The following is a 17,814-nucleotide window of genomic DNA, read 5'->3' on the forward strand; positions in this document are numbered from 1 at the left end:
ACTCAGAACTCAATAAATGTCTAATACTTAAAGGAATAAGTGGTGATGCTGATAACTCAGAGACCAATATATTCTGTTTAAAATCATTAACCCTTTTTAATCTTATAGACAATAAGCCCTTTGTAATAATTGCCGTTAATTGTCAACTTGATAAAATGTAAAATTGCCTGGGAGATGGACCTCTGGGTATGTCATTGGGAAAATTTAATTATGTATGGAACCACACTCAGGGCAGGGGAAGCATCATGGCATTAACTGGAGAAAGTGAGCAGGATCCTCTATTCTCTGCTTCCCTAGTGTACAGTCATCAGCATATTCAAGCTCCTATTGCCCTGATTTTCCCTACATGATGATCTGTACTCTTAACATATGATGAATAATAAATGTTTTAATTTTAAATTGCTTTTGTCAAGGTATTTTAATCCCAACAAAAGAAAATAAAGCAAATAACATTCCTCAAACTAAACTAAAATTGAGTGATTGACCCTGTTCATGTTTAGATGATGCTACTCAGTATGGTGAGGACAGTAAATATAGCTCAGTCATAAACACATCCATGTAAAGTAGGTCATTCTACTTGGCTCATGTCCTGCCTTTTTGACAGAGACTGTCTGTTTCTTCTTTTCAAAAGAGTACATTGACACATAGTCCTTGTGTGTATAGAAAACAATTCAGGATGACCAACCCCACTAGTTTCATTCTCTCAGTGAATAATTTCTTTCAAAGGCAGTATAGTGATTTCAATGAAAAATGCCCCTAATAATAATTGAACGCTTCATCCCAGTTGATAGCACTGTTTGGAGAAATTATAGAACCTTTAGCAGGAGAAACCTTGCTACAATTAGTACATTACTGGGAGGAGCTTGGAGGGTCACCTCACACCACTTCCTGTTCTTTCTTCCCAAACCCTGTTGAAAAGTGACCCCTAACAATACAGACCCTCTCTCATGCTGCTTTAGACCATGGTATTTTATCACAGTGACAGAGAAGCAAATGAGAACAAATAGAACTGAGTCTATTGGTAACTTGAAAACTGTCATCACAGAGTATATAACTGAAGAATCAATGCTTTTATTGCATCAGTGTGCCATAACCCTTAACTTAAGGCTGCTTGAATTTAGATAGACCGTATACTGGACAACTAATACCACAGATCTCTATAACACCTAACACCTAAGAAGAATTTTTACTTTTCTATTAAAAATCTAATTTCCTATTTTTTCAAAAACATAAGCTTGAACAGGTTATACATCATGTTAATACCTTGGGAGAATATTTTTACTGAAAAAGTTTATTTTTTTCTAGAGAATTTGTAAAAAAACTAATATGTTGAATGTAGTGTGATAAATGTGAGTATAAAGTAGAATGGAAAATCAGAATGTAAGTACGCAGTGCAGTTTGCCATCATAACAGATCAGAGGTGAGACTTTAGAAGGAAATTTTGCATCTTGTGGCAACTCACCTTACCAATACAATGTGTCCTAAAAATTGTTTCCATTTTGTATCTGATAAATGTCTATTTTATTTTCTTACTGTTGCACAAAACACACCGCCTAATCCAGATTTATTATCTGGAAGTATCTCACTGTCTAGATATGGACAAAAGATGGTTAGTGCTTCAAAAAGGTAGGCCCTTTAAGTCTGAATACCTAATGACCCACTGGCAAGAAGATCAGAATCAAAATGTTTTGAAGTGCTATGAATTTCTTAGATGTATTTTATTTGGTTCAAAAGAAATACAGGAATGTATTCTAACTCCATGTGGAAATAGCTAGCAATTTAGACCCCCCCCCCCAATTACTGTATGATTTGATCACTGGAAATAACCAAGAGTTGACTATAGCTAGAATCAAAGATTTTTTTAAAACTCCCAGAAAGAAGATACTTAAAGTATATCTATCTCAACTGGTCTATAGACTACTTAGACAATTAAACTATATATGTATGTGATATATATATATTTATATATGTACATTTTTAATAGTCTTTTTAAATTGTTTTATACTTCTTTTAGAACATATATACCAGAAATTAGAGTCTTGCACATTCAGAAAACAAAGGGTAAATATAATGCATGTATGTTTTTTCTTTGTATATGTGTATATAGACATATGCATCTTTATGTACATGCTATTGTTGGGATTGATTTTTAAATTATTAGTTTAAAAGTATTATACAAATATTATTCATACATCACAATGAGTACTCATCTCCATCTTGCACAACCTAAATTTTTTAAATATATAATTTAAAATTTGCACAGTAAGAATGACTAGAAACTAGGCAAGTAAGATGGTCGGTAGGTAAACATGCTTACCACACAAGTTGGATGAACTGAGTTCGATCCCCAGAACCCACTTAAAGGTCAACAGAGAGAACACTTAAATGTCAATGGAGAGAAATAACTCTACGAAATTGACCTCTGACTTCCAGTATTTGCTTGGCATACATCCTACACACAATAATAGCTTGCAAATGTTTCCTTGCTCTCTATACCTATAGATGAATGCAGCTCTCATACCTCATCAAAGGACTTTCCATGGACTATGCTTTAACACATAATCTCACAATTGATCAAAGAGAGGAGAAAAAATACTATCAGTGGAATGATCAACTCCAAATGAAACATCTATGTCATCACCTTCTCTCAAGGCTCGGGGACATATTGATAGTGAAAGTGCATCTTATGAACATGTCAGAACTGCTGCATTCATCAACTCTTCCTCTGTGCTTAGCTGTACAAGATCAAACTAGACAACCTTCCAGCATTGAGGACAAGTCACAGCAAGAGCCCCACCCCTAACTGAATAGCTACTGCTGATATGCAGAAGCTTCTGAGGGTGGGGAATTTTGTTTAAGGGAGTTGAGGGAGTAGCTTCTGGTAGGTTGACTAAACTACAGTGGATGGCTACATACGCATACATGTACAACACAGAGTGGAATCAATGGGCTATTAAAAAAAGAAGAAAGAAAGAGGGAAAGGTGGAAGCGAGGGAGGGAGGGAGGGTGGTAGGGAGGAGAAAGAGGGGGAAGCAGAAAGGCAGAGAAAGAGATAGAAGGGAAATAGGAAGGAAGGAAGGAAGGAAGGAAGGAAGGAAGGAAGGAAGGAAGGAAGGAAGGAAGGAAAGAAGGGAAGGAAGGACCTAAGGTCCTAAGGTCTGGGGAGATAGCTTAGCAGTTTAGAACACTTAGGTTAAAGTCTCAGTACCCACATGGTGGCTCACAACTGTAACTCCAGTACTATTGGATCAGTTAATGTCTTCTACCCTCCACAAGCACCAGGCAAACAAGAGGTGTGCAGGTATACATGAAGGCTTTCACGTGCATAAATATAATATAAATTTTACATATAAAATTATCTATCTTTTAAAATAAGCTTTTTGTTGTTTTGTTTTGTTAAAACAAGATTTCTCTGTGTAGTTCTAGCTATCGTGGAACTCACTCTGCAGATAAGGCTAGCTTCAAATTCACAGAGATCCACTGCCTCTGTCTCCCAAGTGATGGTATTACAGGCATGCCCCACAACTGGCTGGCTTGTTGCTTTTTCTTTTTTCTCTTTTGGATGACAAGTTCAAGCACAGATATGTAAGATGTTAGGGGAATAACTTGGTGAATATGATCAAAATATATTTTACAAAATTCCCCAATAAATAAGTTTATATGGCCTAACAAAATAGCTAAGCAGTGCTCCATATGGGTTCACAGAAACTGAAGAGATAAGCACACGGCCTGCAGAGTACGCACCAGGTCCTCTGAATTTATATTATGACTGCTAGAGTTTTTGTGAGATTCCTAACAGGGGGAGCAGGTATATCTCTGACCCCTTCGACTGCTCTTGAGACTCTCTTTCTCCTACTGAGTTGCCTTGTCCGTTCCCCACAGAAAGGATTGTGCCTTGTATTATTGTATCCTGTTTTGTCCTATTTGCTGCTTCTTGGATGCATGCTCTTTTCTGTAAAGGAAATGGAGGGGGAGTGAATTTAGGGGATAGGGGAGGTAGACAGTGGTTAGGAGAAGTAGGGGGAGCAGAAATAATGGTTGAGATGTATTATATAAGGGAAGAATCTATTTCTGTTTAGAACAATAATCAAAATAACATTTGCATTTTTTACAACTTTGCCTCAGAGGTTTGGAGAGTTGACTCAGTAAGACGAAGAGACTTCCTTACAAGCAAGGAGACCTGAGTTCTATCTCCAGTATCATGTGGAAAGACTAACTTATCTCTTGGGTGTATAAATAACAGCACCATGGTCCATAAACACAGGCAAATTTCTGAAGCTCATTAGTGGGCCACCAAGCCTAGCCAAATCAATGTGCTTCAGTCTTCACTGAAAAACACTTTCTCAATAAATATAGAGAATGTTTGCAGAAAGACACCCAATGCTGACCTCTATCAACAAGGATATGCACACATGTGTATATAAATACCCACATGCATACCTGCACAACACTAACAGATACATTCCACCATACACACATCCACTTTAAAAGGACAACAATATGTTTGCTCAACTTTCCTCCCATGACGATACAATGCTGTCACACTTAACAGATCTTTACCTATACTAAACTATTATATAACATTGTGATAAAGTTTCTCCTTCCCTCCCCTTTTTTCTTGCTTTATGCTCTTTCTTCCCTTTTACTTTTTATTTCTTTCCTCGAAACTGACATAAAAATTTAGACAATATTAAATTCAGCAAGGCCAGCTCATACTCAAACCAGCTAATCTCTTAAATCCATTTCTCTTTTGGATATTTTTTTACCATTCTGTTGATTTAAAAAAATGTGAAATATTTATAACTGTGTTGAATTGATTGGCTTGTAATGCATCCACTACCTTGAAATTTAATTAAAAGTGTACCATTAGGTTGTTCAGAATTATATAAGCCAACCTAAGGCTGCTCAGAATTGTGTAAGCCAACCTAAAAAACAGATCAGCAGCCAGAGAACGAGTGCATTTTAGACAGTAGCTGTAAGGATGGATCTCCGAAGATGTACTTCTTAGACTACCTCATTCCTATAATTTCTGTCATGACTCAGAGTTTTTAATACCCATTTTTTCATGATTAGTTGAGTTTTTCTTCTCCAACATTTAAACTCAAAAGCAGATATAGTAAAAGAGCCCAGTCCCAGGTTATTGGTATAGAATCACATCAAAATCAGTATGCTGATATGATACAAATGTGTATGTTTATTTTAACCTATGTGGAAGCATAAAACATGACTTATGTTTTCAAACAGAAATTACTTTTCCTTTGGCAACTGCACATAATCTATCCCTGTCTCTATCCATTTGACAGAAATTTTGACTTCCTGGTTATGCTCACATATTTCAAAGAAGAAGCCATATTGATCAACTCCGTGTGTATGGGAAACAAGTAAGACACTTCAAATATTCTTTTTGATTATATGTGAAAGTACAATGACATCTCCTGAAAAAGGTAGCAACTGTGTCCCATTGGAGAACAAAGTAAACGTGGCAGACAGCACTGGCATAATTTTCTTGGCAAAATAATTGAAAATCTCTGTGTATGGGGTCTCATATCCTTGACTTTGTGAACATTGAAGGCAGTCATTTGTGGCTATTTTGCACAATATGTATATTGCTTTTTGAACTTCTCTCCATTGTGGCTATAAGTGAGAAAAGGATGAGGACTCATATGAAAGCAGAAGTGGGAAAAACAGCAGGCTACAGATGCAGATGTGGCATCACACAGCAGTCAAGCTTGAAAATAAAAACCATGAGGTGGCCCTAAGCAGGACCATAACTGAGCAGCATGACAGCCAATGTTCATAATGCACTTGATTCTGTATTATCATAGTTATCATAGCATTCCTCTATAAGAAGCCTTCTCCCATGCAAGGACTTATGAACTTTGCTGGTAAGACTCAAGGAAGGAAACAGGCTTCTTGAAGGTGTTCTCAATCTCAAACACCTCCGCAAATGCCAACAGTGCAAGTGATTCAAAGCCATGATGGTTTGGACTACATCTACATAACAAAAGGACAATGGAAATGAAGCTCTGGAGGCAGTGAAAGACAATGGGTACTGAGAAGGTGATGGACAGCTGCTCTGCCAGGAAATATTTGCCCAGATGAGGTTGATGGAGTCTGAGATCCACAAGGATACGCTGAGCATCCATGTCAATCATAAGATTTGAAAAGTAACAAATGGAAGCACATGAGGCAAGCGGAACAAAAAGCACTCAGTTTCACAGGTGCTATGGACAAATGGACACAGAAGCAGAGTGGTATGGAAAACTGTACCGTCAAGGCAGAAGATAAAAGGAAGCAAGGGAGATGCAATGTTTTGATCACTTCTTAGTCAGAGAGAATTGATCATCACCAGATAGACAGAAGGACACACTGCAAGACAGATAGCTCTTGGTTGTGGAAGAATGTTGAGGCAGGATCATTTTGGAAATGCAAAGAGGTGACTGTGCTTTGGGAAGAGGCACAAAATAGCCAACTGACTGAGCTCAAAGGTAGGACTGCAGGGAACGAACTTTCCAGATGGGACCTCCATGCCAACCACACCAGCTCTTTCCCCAGCTATGTTTCCAGCAAGTCAAGCCACATGAGATCAGAAACACTCAGGATTGAGGAAGATTTATAATTATACACACAGATTTACCAGACAACACAGTGTTGACTCTCCAAGACAACAGAAATGATTTCAGAAGGACTTCAATATTTGCTCATATTCATCATGTTGATAGGGATAAGTTCCTGCTCATCCTGCAGGTACAGTGGCTGCATCATAGGTAGCTGGGAAAAGAACTAAAGGTGGCATGGTCACATGTTGGAACTTACAAATCATTAAAATAAATCGCACTTTGTGTCGAGAGAAAGGGGATGAAGGAGAAGAAGAAGCCAAGGTGAAGAACCTCAACACAAACATTTGGAATCTTGCCAAGAAATCCCAATTCTTCTAAGCAGTCCTTGAACTTCTTACTTCTATACTTTGATGGAAATGGTTTAGATAATTATATTTTTATGAAAAGGGAAATATTACAGTGGTCTATCGAAGAGTCTATATCATAGTGTTTGGTAACTATGGACGGTTTTGGCAACAGCACATCAACCTGTATCACATTCAAACAATTCAGTCAAGGGTTGTTGATAACCTAGTATGCATTGGAACCTGATAAGTATCTCATCATCTCTAACATGTGAACCTAGTCCACATTTAGAGAGGCTGGCTCCTGAATAGAGCATGGAAATTACCAGCACTCACAATGGGGAAGCTGACTCACAATGAGTAAATATGCAATAGCCCCCAATAATTAGAATAGTCACAGCTTGGCAATGAGTTTCCAGACTATGAAATTAGTTTTCTTGTGAAGAATGGAGATTTTACAAGGCTAGTATAAACATAGGGTAATTGGAAAATCAAATTGCTCTTTGTGAGCTATTGTGAGGTCTGGAATAATGGAGATAACATTTTTTTAAGCTGTGAATCACTGTCATTTGGTGTTTGCAGGAGTACTGTTGCCAAGAATGCTTGCCTTAGAAATACAGCAGTAGGAACTTGACATTGTGAAGCCAAAATCCCAGCTTACCCCTGACACAATGAGTTCTCCTCCCAGATTCTGAACTTCAGCCTTCACTTTGCTGCAGATGTTAAGCTGATGGCAGTACAAGGCAATCCGCTGAAGGTAGGCTAATAAATCCTGCTTACATGCTGAATCAGGACACTATAAAACAAAAAAAAAGTGGTACCAATTAGTAAGTGCTCTTCAGCTTCCAACACTTACAGTTTAAAAGGTTTTGGTGTCACATCCTTAATTACATTCATTTAACTCCACTTTTCTATGATGCACTAGAGAAATGCCAAACTCAATGGTATCAAGTGGCTAGCTCCATTTTGGAAAGAGTTTTACCCGTGAAGCCTCCATTGCTTTGGTTGCTTGGCAGAGACATGCACAGTACCACAAGAGTAAACGTTCAAGCATGAGTTGGGGAAGGGTTTACAAGGCCCTACTTCTAGTTGAGGAACTATAAAGAGTCCAGGGCTTCTGAGAGAAGGAGAGTCAGATTTCTGGACTGATAAGCCCTCTGGTAGTTGTCCATGTGGCAATAGTCAGCCTAGAACCGTGTGATATGGGTAAGACTAATAAGATTAATTGGAGCCAGTAGGTTTTATATAACGATAAGTACCAGAGGAAGAGGACATAAATATGAGAAGAGTTACAAGGTACATGGGACAATGTGAAAGGTTGGAAAAGGGCTATATCAAAATGCATTAGAGCTTCCAGGGACTAAGCCACTACCTAAAGACTATACATGGACTGACCCTGGACTCTGACCCCATAGGTAGCAATGAATATCCTAGTAAGAGCACCAGTGGAAGGGGAAGCCCTGGGTCCTGCTAAGACTGAACCCCCAGTGAACGTGATTGTTTGGGGGGAGGGCGGCAATGAGGGGAGGATGGGGAGGGGAACACCCATAAAGAAGGGGAGGGGGAGGGATTAGGGGAATGTTTGCCCGGAAACCGGGAAAGGGAATAACACTCGAAATGTATATAAGAAATACTCAAGTTAAGAAAAAAAATGCATTAGAGTCAAGTATAAAATTTTAAAAAATTGTAAGTAACAAATCAATCTTTTAAAATGGAAAAGGAGGGGGCTAGTAAAGATTGCAAAAGTCTTATTAGGATATCTGTGTTACTCTAGACTATTTTGTTAGCTATCTTTGGAAATCTTAAGACAATTACTATTCTATGGCTCTTTTCACAAATATAAAGGAATGGAAGCCAGAAATCCAACACTTTGACAATCGGTTCTTAATCACGGGGCAAGGGGTTCAATTCAATCAGTTGGACAGAATATCTGTTTATTTTTGTTTTCTAGGGAGTACTCCAACTCACTAAGTCTGTATATTTTACAGATTTTTCCCTGCTTATCAAAAATTTTAGCAATATACTAAACTCTTCAAACATGAAACTCTCAAATGGATTGTGGCCCTTGTAGGAAAAGGAGGATCTGATGGGCTATATTTGACACTAGTTGAAATAACCCCATAAGTATAGCAAGGGAGCCCTTCAACCAGAGCCATTCTCTTGGGAAATTAGTTTGCATTGTAATTTAGGTAGGTAGTTATCCATCAAATGCACACAAATCTTAGCTACCAAGCTCTTTAAATATTTCCAGTATCTCTCTAAAATGTCTCTGAGGCTTCTAGCCAATAGCTGTTGAGTAGTTTTGTTGCTACCAAATGTTCTTGAGACACTTTCAGATCATTGTACTGGCACAATTTAGTATTTGTAAAGATAAACACACACACATGCACGCACACACGCACCCACGCACGCACGCACGTGCATGCACCCACTCATGTACACATGCACATGCACACACACACAATGTTCGATCTTTACCACCTGTTAAAAAAAATAACACGGGGAAGAATATGTGAGAAAGACTGACTTACATTTTTTTTTATATGCTTCGGGATGGAAATGTTTTCAACAACACCATGAAACTGTTTTTATAACATAACCACTTCATTAAATAAATAAATAAGTATATTTCCTTTCATACATAATACCTATTATTGTGATACATTTTCACTAAATGCTTTCATCAAGGAAGCATCCCACAGAGTCTGTTTTTGGTTTTCTACAAGTACTTAATACTGTAATATTTATCCTACTCCTGAGACCCATATACTGGAAGGAATTAACTTTAAAATGATATCTCCCCAGAGGGCTGACAAAGCTTTCAATACAAATACCTTGCAGCAAATTAAACCAAGAGTTCTATCTCAATGGAACAGTAATTAAAAATGCAGTGGTCCGTAAAGCATTTATATTGCATGCATATCTCAAATCTTCATAAAAATATTTTCCGGCAAAATGAAAGCAACCAATCCAGTCTTTGGTAATATTCTGCTGTATTATTTAAACAGAACCAGTTAAACCATATTTTTAAAGGACAGAAAAAACCAATAAAAATTTCAATAAACCCTCTATATCTAAAAAAGAAACCTCTGTTTAGAGCAAACCCTAACAAAATTTCCAGGTATTTCATAGATAATACCTGTAAACATATCATAAAGATATGGAAATAATTTTTTATCTGTTTACTTCAAAAATCGTGGTTACTAGCATTCAAATATTCTACCTCCAAATCTATAAGTAAGTACAGAATTCCCTCTCTGTCCCTCTTTCTTCTTTCCCTGTACGTTTGTGCATGCGTGTGTAGGAGTATGTGTATTCATAGTACGTTTACTATCAGAACTGGTTTGAGAAGTGCCTCATATCATGCTGCCAACAATTTAGTTATTAAGATCCAAAATTATAAAAACAAAAACAGGACTCAAACCTGGGACTACAGAACTTTACACACCTAATGTATATAAATATACATTCAAAGATGGATCCTGAATATTGTAATGGAAAAGCCATTCAAACTTCATTTAATTTTGACTCTGGTGGGGCAGAACCAAAATACTTTTGAGAAGTCTTACAAAATCATTCCTCCAACTCTCATGTTGACACCTAGCCGAGTGCCTACAAATATTTGCAGACACAACTCCATCTTTTGCTCTCCAGTTCGTGGTTGTCTTTGTTGTATGTTCCAGGTGGGTCCTTTGTATTCTTCTTTCTCTTAGGTGAGCTCTCTAGGATATTTATAAATTTCTATAAAGAAGCTCAGTTTAAAATTCTGAAACCTGACATTTGATGTAATCCTAACATTTACAACATCATAATTTGGTTTTCAATTGCTACAAATGATGGTGAGATTTGTTAGGATAACAATGAAAATAATCTAAAGTTGTGATAATAATTGATTTCCAAACTAGCATTTCTCAGAAACGTCCCATTATGTTAGGTATCATGTATAAATACAATTAAGAGAGGTGTCTTTTAGTTCTTATTTTACATTCAATACTAGTGGTTGAGTCTTCAGGTCAGAGTGGTTAGGTTATAAAGGATCAGTGTATTTATTGGTATCTTGATATGAAGGCTGAGGTGTTGGACACAGAAGAACAAGCTTAAGGTTAAAAAAAATGGGGAAAGAAATCGATAGCTACAAACTGCAACTCAGAAACCAAGAGACTAGGAATATTCACAGAGAAGAAACCAGCCCTCTGGTTTCAAGATGTTCAAAGGGTACCACCTTCTGAAGCTCATTCATGTTTATTATGGAGTATCTATGTAATAAGAGTACATGTCATTTTTATCTCAGTATCTTATTTTGTATTTTAAAGTATATTTGCTGTGAAGTAGTTCAGACTGCAAACTATCCTTAACTGAGGCTTGAAGGGATAATCGGTTATCTAGAAATGTCTGCTGCCTAATGTACCTTACAAGAAGTGTTCTAGCAGCAAGACACTTAGAGATGAATTCTAATGTTCTAGTTCAAGCCAGGCTGAATGAAAATTGCTGAAATATAATAAAATATTCTATGTGAGACAGAGAAGGTTTCAAGTACATATCCTGGTGTCCTGAAAAAACACAGGTGAGGCTTTGAGAATTTCACTTTTCTGAGATTTATCTAAGTACGTGAAAAATATCTGAAATCTAGATATTCCTTGGTCACAGGAATTGGTCCAGTTTATAGCAAAGCATAAAGTATTGTGAATGTCAGAATACCATAGGAAGATCAGGATTAACTAGGGGGAGCCATGCTTCCTTATTAACACATGTTTAGCTTTTTGTCAACTTGGCCTAAGCCAAAATCATTTGAGAAGAGAGAATTTCTGTTGAGAAAATATCCCTATCACATTGGCAAGCCTGTCAGCCACCTTTTGATAAGTGGTTGTTGTGGGAGGGCCTGGCCGACTACATGGTGCCATCTCTGGGCAAGTGGTCCTGGGGTATGTGCCTCATCTCGTTTTGCCCTCATGACGTTCTATGCTAGGTTTTCTGAATGGGAAAGGCTCTTTTACCCTGTCACATGTTTCAAGCTTACCATGCTTCTACCAGGTTAAAACTGTCTTTGCCATGAGCTCAGCAGAAACCAGCTTGTAAATTTTTAGAGACTAACTCCAAGTGCATTATGCAAAGCCATTTCATATGGTGCATAAAACTGGTCCCAGAACACAGGTACTAATTAATGCCCATTCTCCCTTTTGTATTACCTGATCAGCCACAGCGCGCGCTAATTTGTCCATTCGAGAGCCTGCTTCTGCAATCTTCTTGGCAGCATTAATGACATCAGATGTATTTTTCAGTGGGCCTTTGCCTCTGAAAAATATGTATCATAATTAGAATTCTACTCAGTAACTGAAAGTACAAAGACCTACCACATCCTCAATCCAACATGCTATTTCTGTATATATTGTGGTCTGGCCCTGTTACTAAAATTTCAATGTTGCTTTGGTGCACCCCAACTTATAGGTTGGTAGTCTACCTTGTTTCCTGTGTATACTGGGGGAGGGTGGCCTCCTAATTTCATATGCACATTCACATCATCCTTCCATTATTTTTCAATAGTACTCAATTAAATTATCATCACAATAGGAAGGGCCTTTAGCACTGAGTGGTTTTCATGTGTTGGATGATGTCATTCACAATACCTCACTGTGTCTACAGGAAGCAGCTGGTCACATTGCATTCACAGCCGGGAAGCAGTGTATCAGAGATGCATGCTGGGGGCTCAGCACACTTTCTCAATTTGTCAAAATCCTGTGCCCAAGGAATGGGAATTGATCCTCATGCAATCAAGGTGGCTCATTCCCCATCAATTAACAGAATAAAATATAAATATAATATAACATATATATATAATATATATATATATTATAAAAATATATATAATATATATATAAATATATATAAAAATAAAATATAAAATAAGATATTCCCAGAGGCAAAACTTAATATAGACAACCCTTTATAGATATGTCCAGAAATCTGTTTTTTATATGACTCCTGATTCTCTCTATTAACAACAACTCATTCCCTCAGGCTTCCAGGGATGAGTTCTAAAACAGAAAAGAGTTTAGATCAGCTAAGTGCAGATGCATAGCCATCCGTACTGTGCCCAGCACCTTTATATTATTTAACATAAGTACAGATGGCGCCTTGAGAAGCACTTCTGTCTTGAACATACTGTAGGAATATTTGGCTAGTTTTTCTGAAATTGCAAAGTTCCAAATATCATATACTTTATGTTTCTGGTACTGATATGTAAATGATTGTACTAAACACTTGGTTGTAAATATCCTTATGCTTGTAGCACCCCAACATTTCACATACAGTTTTCAATTAGGTAGGCAATTAAACATTATATTACTCAATCAACTTGCCTGTTTAATTTTAAATGCTGATTAAATGGGAGGGGAAATGTTGCTGCACCATGGACCTTTAAACAAACTGCAGCATATAAATTACTACTTTCTTGGGAAGGAAGTAAAGAATAAATTGAATGTGTTTATCCTTAGTTTTTACCAGGTTACATTATCTGCTATCCTTCCTTCTACATACCTAAGATGCAGTGAACTTTTAGGCTTTATGCTTTCCTGTGTCATAAATGTGATGACACACAGAGGAAAGAAGCTCAAAAAAGATTTATTTCTATAACATGTAGTTCTAAGAAGTGGGCAATGACCGTACGAGTTGTGTAGCATTACAAAATGGAAGACTTAAAAATGGCTTCCATCAAATAAATGTGAACGAAGTACAAGTTGCTCTGCTACAGCCTAGTTCTTATTTTGGAATTTGTTTTTCTGTATTAGTAGCTGAAAATAAAGTAGATAACATTCATATTACTGTTAAGACACAGAGAAGATCCTAAACTTAGGTATTTCAGTTAGGTATAATCACAATAAGTGTCCCACAGAATACACTCCCTGTTGTTGTTGTTTTTACCTACGATTAAAATTTTTAAATTGTGAACAAGATTTTACATGTGAATTTTGCATAATATAGATGAGGTAAAGATTCTGTAATAATCTGTTCCTTGATACTGTTTTTTACTTATCATTTCTAAGTAGCTTTCTTCCTTTTATTGCATTCTTTTTTCCCATTATTATTTAAAGGAAAGCTTAATCTGTCATTACTTTAAAATGTTGACATATTATGTATTTCTCTATAATGTTCAGATCATAGAAAATCTTTGCAAAGTTTTACTCTGTCATGAAAACTGTTAGTTTTGGCCTTTCTCTAAACAGAGTCGTTAGAAGCTTAAGGGATGCTTCATTTTTCAGTGCCAAGGAAATGTGTCTTTGTTTACTTCAAGAATTTTGATGTAGAGCTAGCCTTAACTCCAGTTCCAAGGGATCGTGTGCCCTCTTCTGGCCTCTGGGGACACTTGCATGTGTGTGGTGCATATAAACTCTGCCAGTTAAATATATGACAAACACAAATACACACATACATGAAAATTTATATATGTATATCATTCTAAAGGATATCAGAAAATATTTCCTTGTAAATTGTAAATAATACATTTTAAAAACTGATTTAAATGTTCTAATATAGTAAGGAGTATCTCTAGAGAGATTATCTTTGCTTGATGCTCAAAAGCTCATCTTATAGCCAAAGTGAAAATACAGTATAATTGTTTTCATCAGTAATTCCTTTATTTACTCACTTTACAATTCCCTTCTTCTCCTCTGAGTCCCACACTCCCACTCTTCTCCCATTCCCCTCTCCTTTTCTTCTCAGAGAAAGGGAGGCCCCTTCATTTGTTTCCAACCCACCCTGGTACATCAAGTCTCATCACTAAACACATGCTCCACCACTGAGGCTACAAATGCAGCCTAGCTAAGTGAAAGCGATACAAAGGCAGGCAACAGAGGCCATGTCAAAGACAGCCCAACTCTAGTTTTAGGAAGACCCACATGAAGAACAGGCTACACTTTTGCTAAATATGTGTAGCAAGTTTAGGCTCAGTAAATGTATCCTTTTACGTTGGTGGTTTAATCTCTGTGAGCACCCAGAGGCCCAGGTTAGTTGGCTCTGTAGGTTGGAAATTAATTGGGCAGTTTCTCAGAAAATTGGAAATAGTTCTACCTCAAGACCCAGCTATACTACTCCTGACTATATACCCAAAAGATGCTCTACCATACCACAAGGACACTTGCTCAACTATGTTTAGATAGCAGTTATTTTCATAAGAGACAAAAGAAAACAATTCAGATGTTCCTCAATGAAAGAATTGGTAAAGAAAATGTGGTACATTTACATGGTGTAATACTACTCAGCTATTAAAAACAAGGTCATTGTGAAATTTGCAGGCAAATGGATCAAACTAGAAAATATCACCCTGAGTGAGGTAAGCCAGACCTAGAAAGACATGCATGGTGTGAACTCACTTAAAATGGATATTAGCTATAAAGTACAATATAACCAAGCTACAATCTACGGACCCTAAGAAGATAAGCAACAAGGAGGGCCTAAGAGTGGATACTTGAATGTAACTCAGGAGGGCAAATAAAAAATATATTTAAAGTGGATGGAAAGAAGGAACTGGATGAGAGAGAGGATAGGCAGGAGAACATGGGTGGGTATTGGGAAAGGAGGGATGAGAATGAGAAGGCTTGGAGAAGGGAAGTCATTCAGGGGCATCTCTGGGACAAGCAAGGGACCAGGGATGGGGAAGGCTCCTGGGAGTGTGGGAGTGTGACCCAAGCTGAGACTCATAGTAGTGGGAGGATATGGAGCCTGAAGTAACCACCTCCTGTAGCCCAGACTTACATTAGAGACAGGGCAACATTAATCCACCACAAAACCTTTTACTCAAAACTTGTCCTGCCTATAAGATGTGCAAGTACAAAGATGGAGCAGAGATTGAAGGAATGGCCATCCAATGACTGACCCAATTTAAGACCCACCCCATGGGCAAAAAGCAATCCCTGACGCTATTCATGATACTATGCTTGTAGACAGGGATCTAGCATAATTGTCCTCTGAGAGGCTCCATCTAAGAGCTGAATGAAACAGATATAGAGATCCACAGCCAAACTGAAGCATTGTTCATGGAGTCTTGTGCAAAAGTTGGCAGAAGGATTGAGGGAACCAGAGTAGACAAGGACTCTCTGATTTTTTTTATTATTATTACTATTCTACCAATGACTGTAGTTCACATACTCATGAGCACCACAACGGAAAACAAATGTTTAAGATTCCAGCACCCACCCTGAAGGTTCAATCTGAACTCTTTGTAGTTAGAGTCTGTTTTAGAGGGTTAGAAATGGTAATAAAACTAGTTGAATAAATACTTTATGCTAACACACACATTTTTGAGTAGAGCATTGACACTCAGGAAGACCAAGGAATACTCCCAAATGAAACTATGCTCTGAGTGAAGCAGGTTGGAAACCTAACAATACTGATTCACAAGAATACAAACTCAATCTTGGAGACACCCAAAATAATCCGCAATGAAATAGAATTGAGAAAGCAATGCAGGATTGGCATATTTCAGGTATTAATGTTTGCCCAGTAGGAATAAGGCTCTGGGTTCAATACTCAGTCCTAAAAACCATTCTTCAAAAAAGTCCACTAAAATGCATCAAAAGGAATAAAAACGGAATAAATATAACTAAGGAGGCATCATATTTATGTGTTTAGTTCTATAAAAATATTGCTGGAAGAAATTCAAAATGGCACATGAAATGTCATTACATAAACATAAATTAGATGGCTTAGACATGCACAGATGCATAGCAATTCATATTAAAATCCTAGTATTCTATTTTACCCAAACAAAATGAAGTGTTATAAATTTATCAGGAATTTCAAGTAGTCAAAATAATCTGGCAAAAGAAAACAGCTAAAGATCTCATAGTTTCTGATTATAAAAACTTACCATAAATGTTCAGTAGGCAAAAGACTGTAGTCCTAACTCAAAAGCAGAAATATAGACAAATAAAACAAATAAAAGTTCAGAAATAGGAACTCAAATCCATGATCAAATGGTTTTCCACAAGGTGGAAAGACCACTTGATGAAGCAAAGAGTATTTTCAATAAATGGTGCTAGGGAAACTGTATCCATCAGCAAAATGTTCAACTTAGAAGTGATCAGTTTGAAACAGAAAGCTAAAGTATAAAATAAAAAAAAATGTGTGTGAGCACTCTATGACATTGGATCTGCTGATATTTCTTACTATAGTAACAAAAACACAAGCAACTAAAGAAAAAAATAAACCTGACCTTGAGTTTAAAACTTTTACCATCAAAGCATATTTTCAGTGGAAAATTTTCATCTTCATAAAATGAAAATCATAAAAGGAGAAATATATCTTTGAATCTTATTATCCAATATAGAATCAATATTCAGAATATTTAAAAGACTGAGAAGAGAAATATTCAATTAAAGGCAGTAAGATATTTGAGTAGGTAGATCTCCAAAGAAAATATATAATGTCCAATAAGCACAGAAAAAGGGTAAAATGCCCCTGGTCACTAGAGAAATGAAAATCAAAACCACAGGGATATTCTACTCTATACCCATTAGTAGGGTTCCTCATGACAAAGCGTAAAATCTTTACATTTTATAAAGGAGTTAAGACTCTTGTCTATTGCTGGTACAAATGTAAAGTGATGCAGGAACCCAAAAGTGGTTTGTGGGTTCCTCATTTTAAAAGAAAACACTCAAAGAAATATCTTCTCTGTGTCTTCAACAGCATTTTTCATAATACCCAAAGGAAGAAGGACTTAAATATCCACTAACAGATGAGTAGAGAAACCCAAGGAGGTATATCTGTGACGGCGGAATAGTATTCAACCAAAAAAAATGAAAGCTATTTTTGTGTGTGTGATGATATGGATAGACACTGAAAACTTTATTGTCTATGTAATAATCCATTTGCAAAAGGACAAAAATGAACTATGCCTATCTGGTACATAGAGGGTA

General features: G+C 36.9%; 1 protein-coding gene across 5 annotated transcripts in view; it reads right to left on the reverse strand.

Annotated features, from left to right (window-relative positions):
- Positions 1-17,814, reverse strand: part of Ctnna2 (catenin alpha 2) — a 1,149,087-nt gene that overhangs the window by 29,190 nt on the left and 1,102,083 nt on the right. For all 5 annotated transcript variants that reach the window (NM_001106598.2, NM_001415842.1, NM_001415843.1 and 2 more), the window contains 2 exons: positions 12,091-12,196; positions 7,566-7,700 (listed from right to left, as the gene is read on the reverse strand). In NM_001106598.2, the coding sequence (NP_001100068.1) occupies positions 7,566-7,700; positions 12,091-12,196 (241 nt within the window). The remainder of the gene's footprint in view (positions 1-7,565; positions 7,701-12,090; positions 12,197-17,814) is intronic.

The sequence above is a fragment of the Rattus norvegicus genome, chromosome 4, assembly GCF_036323735.1.
Source record: "Rattus norvegicus strain BN/NHsdMcwi chromosome 4, GRCr8, whole genome shotgun sequence".
NCBI lineage: Eukaryota > Metazoa > Chordata > Mammalia > Rodentia > Muridae > Rattus > Rattus norvegicus.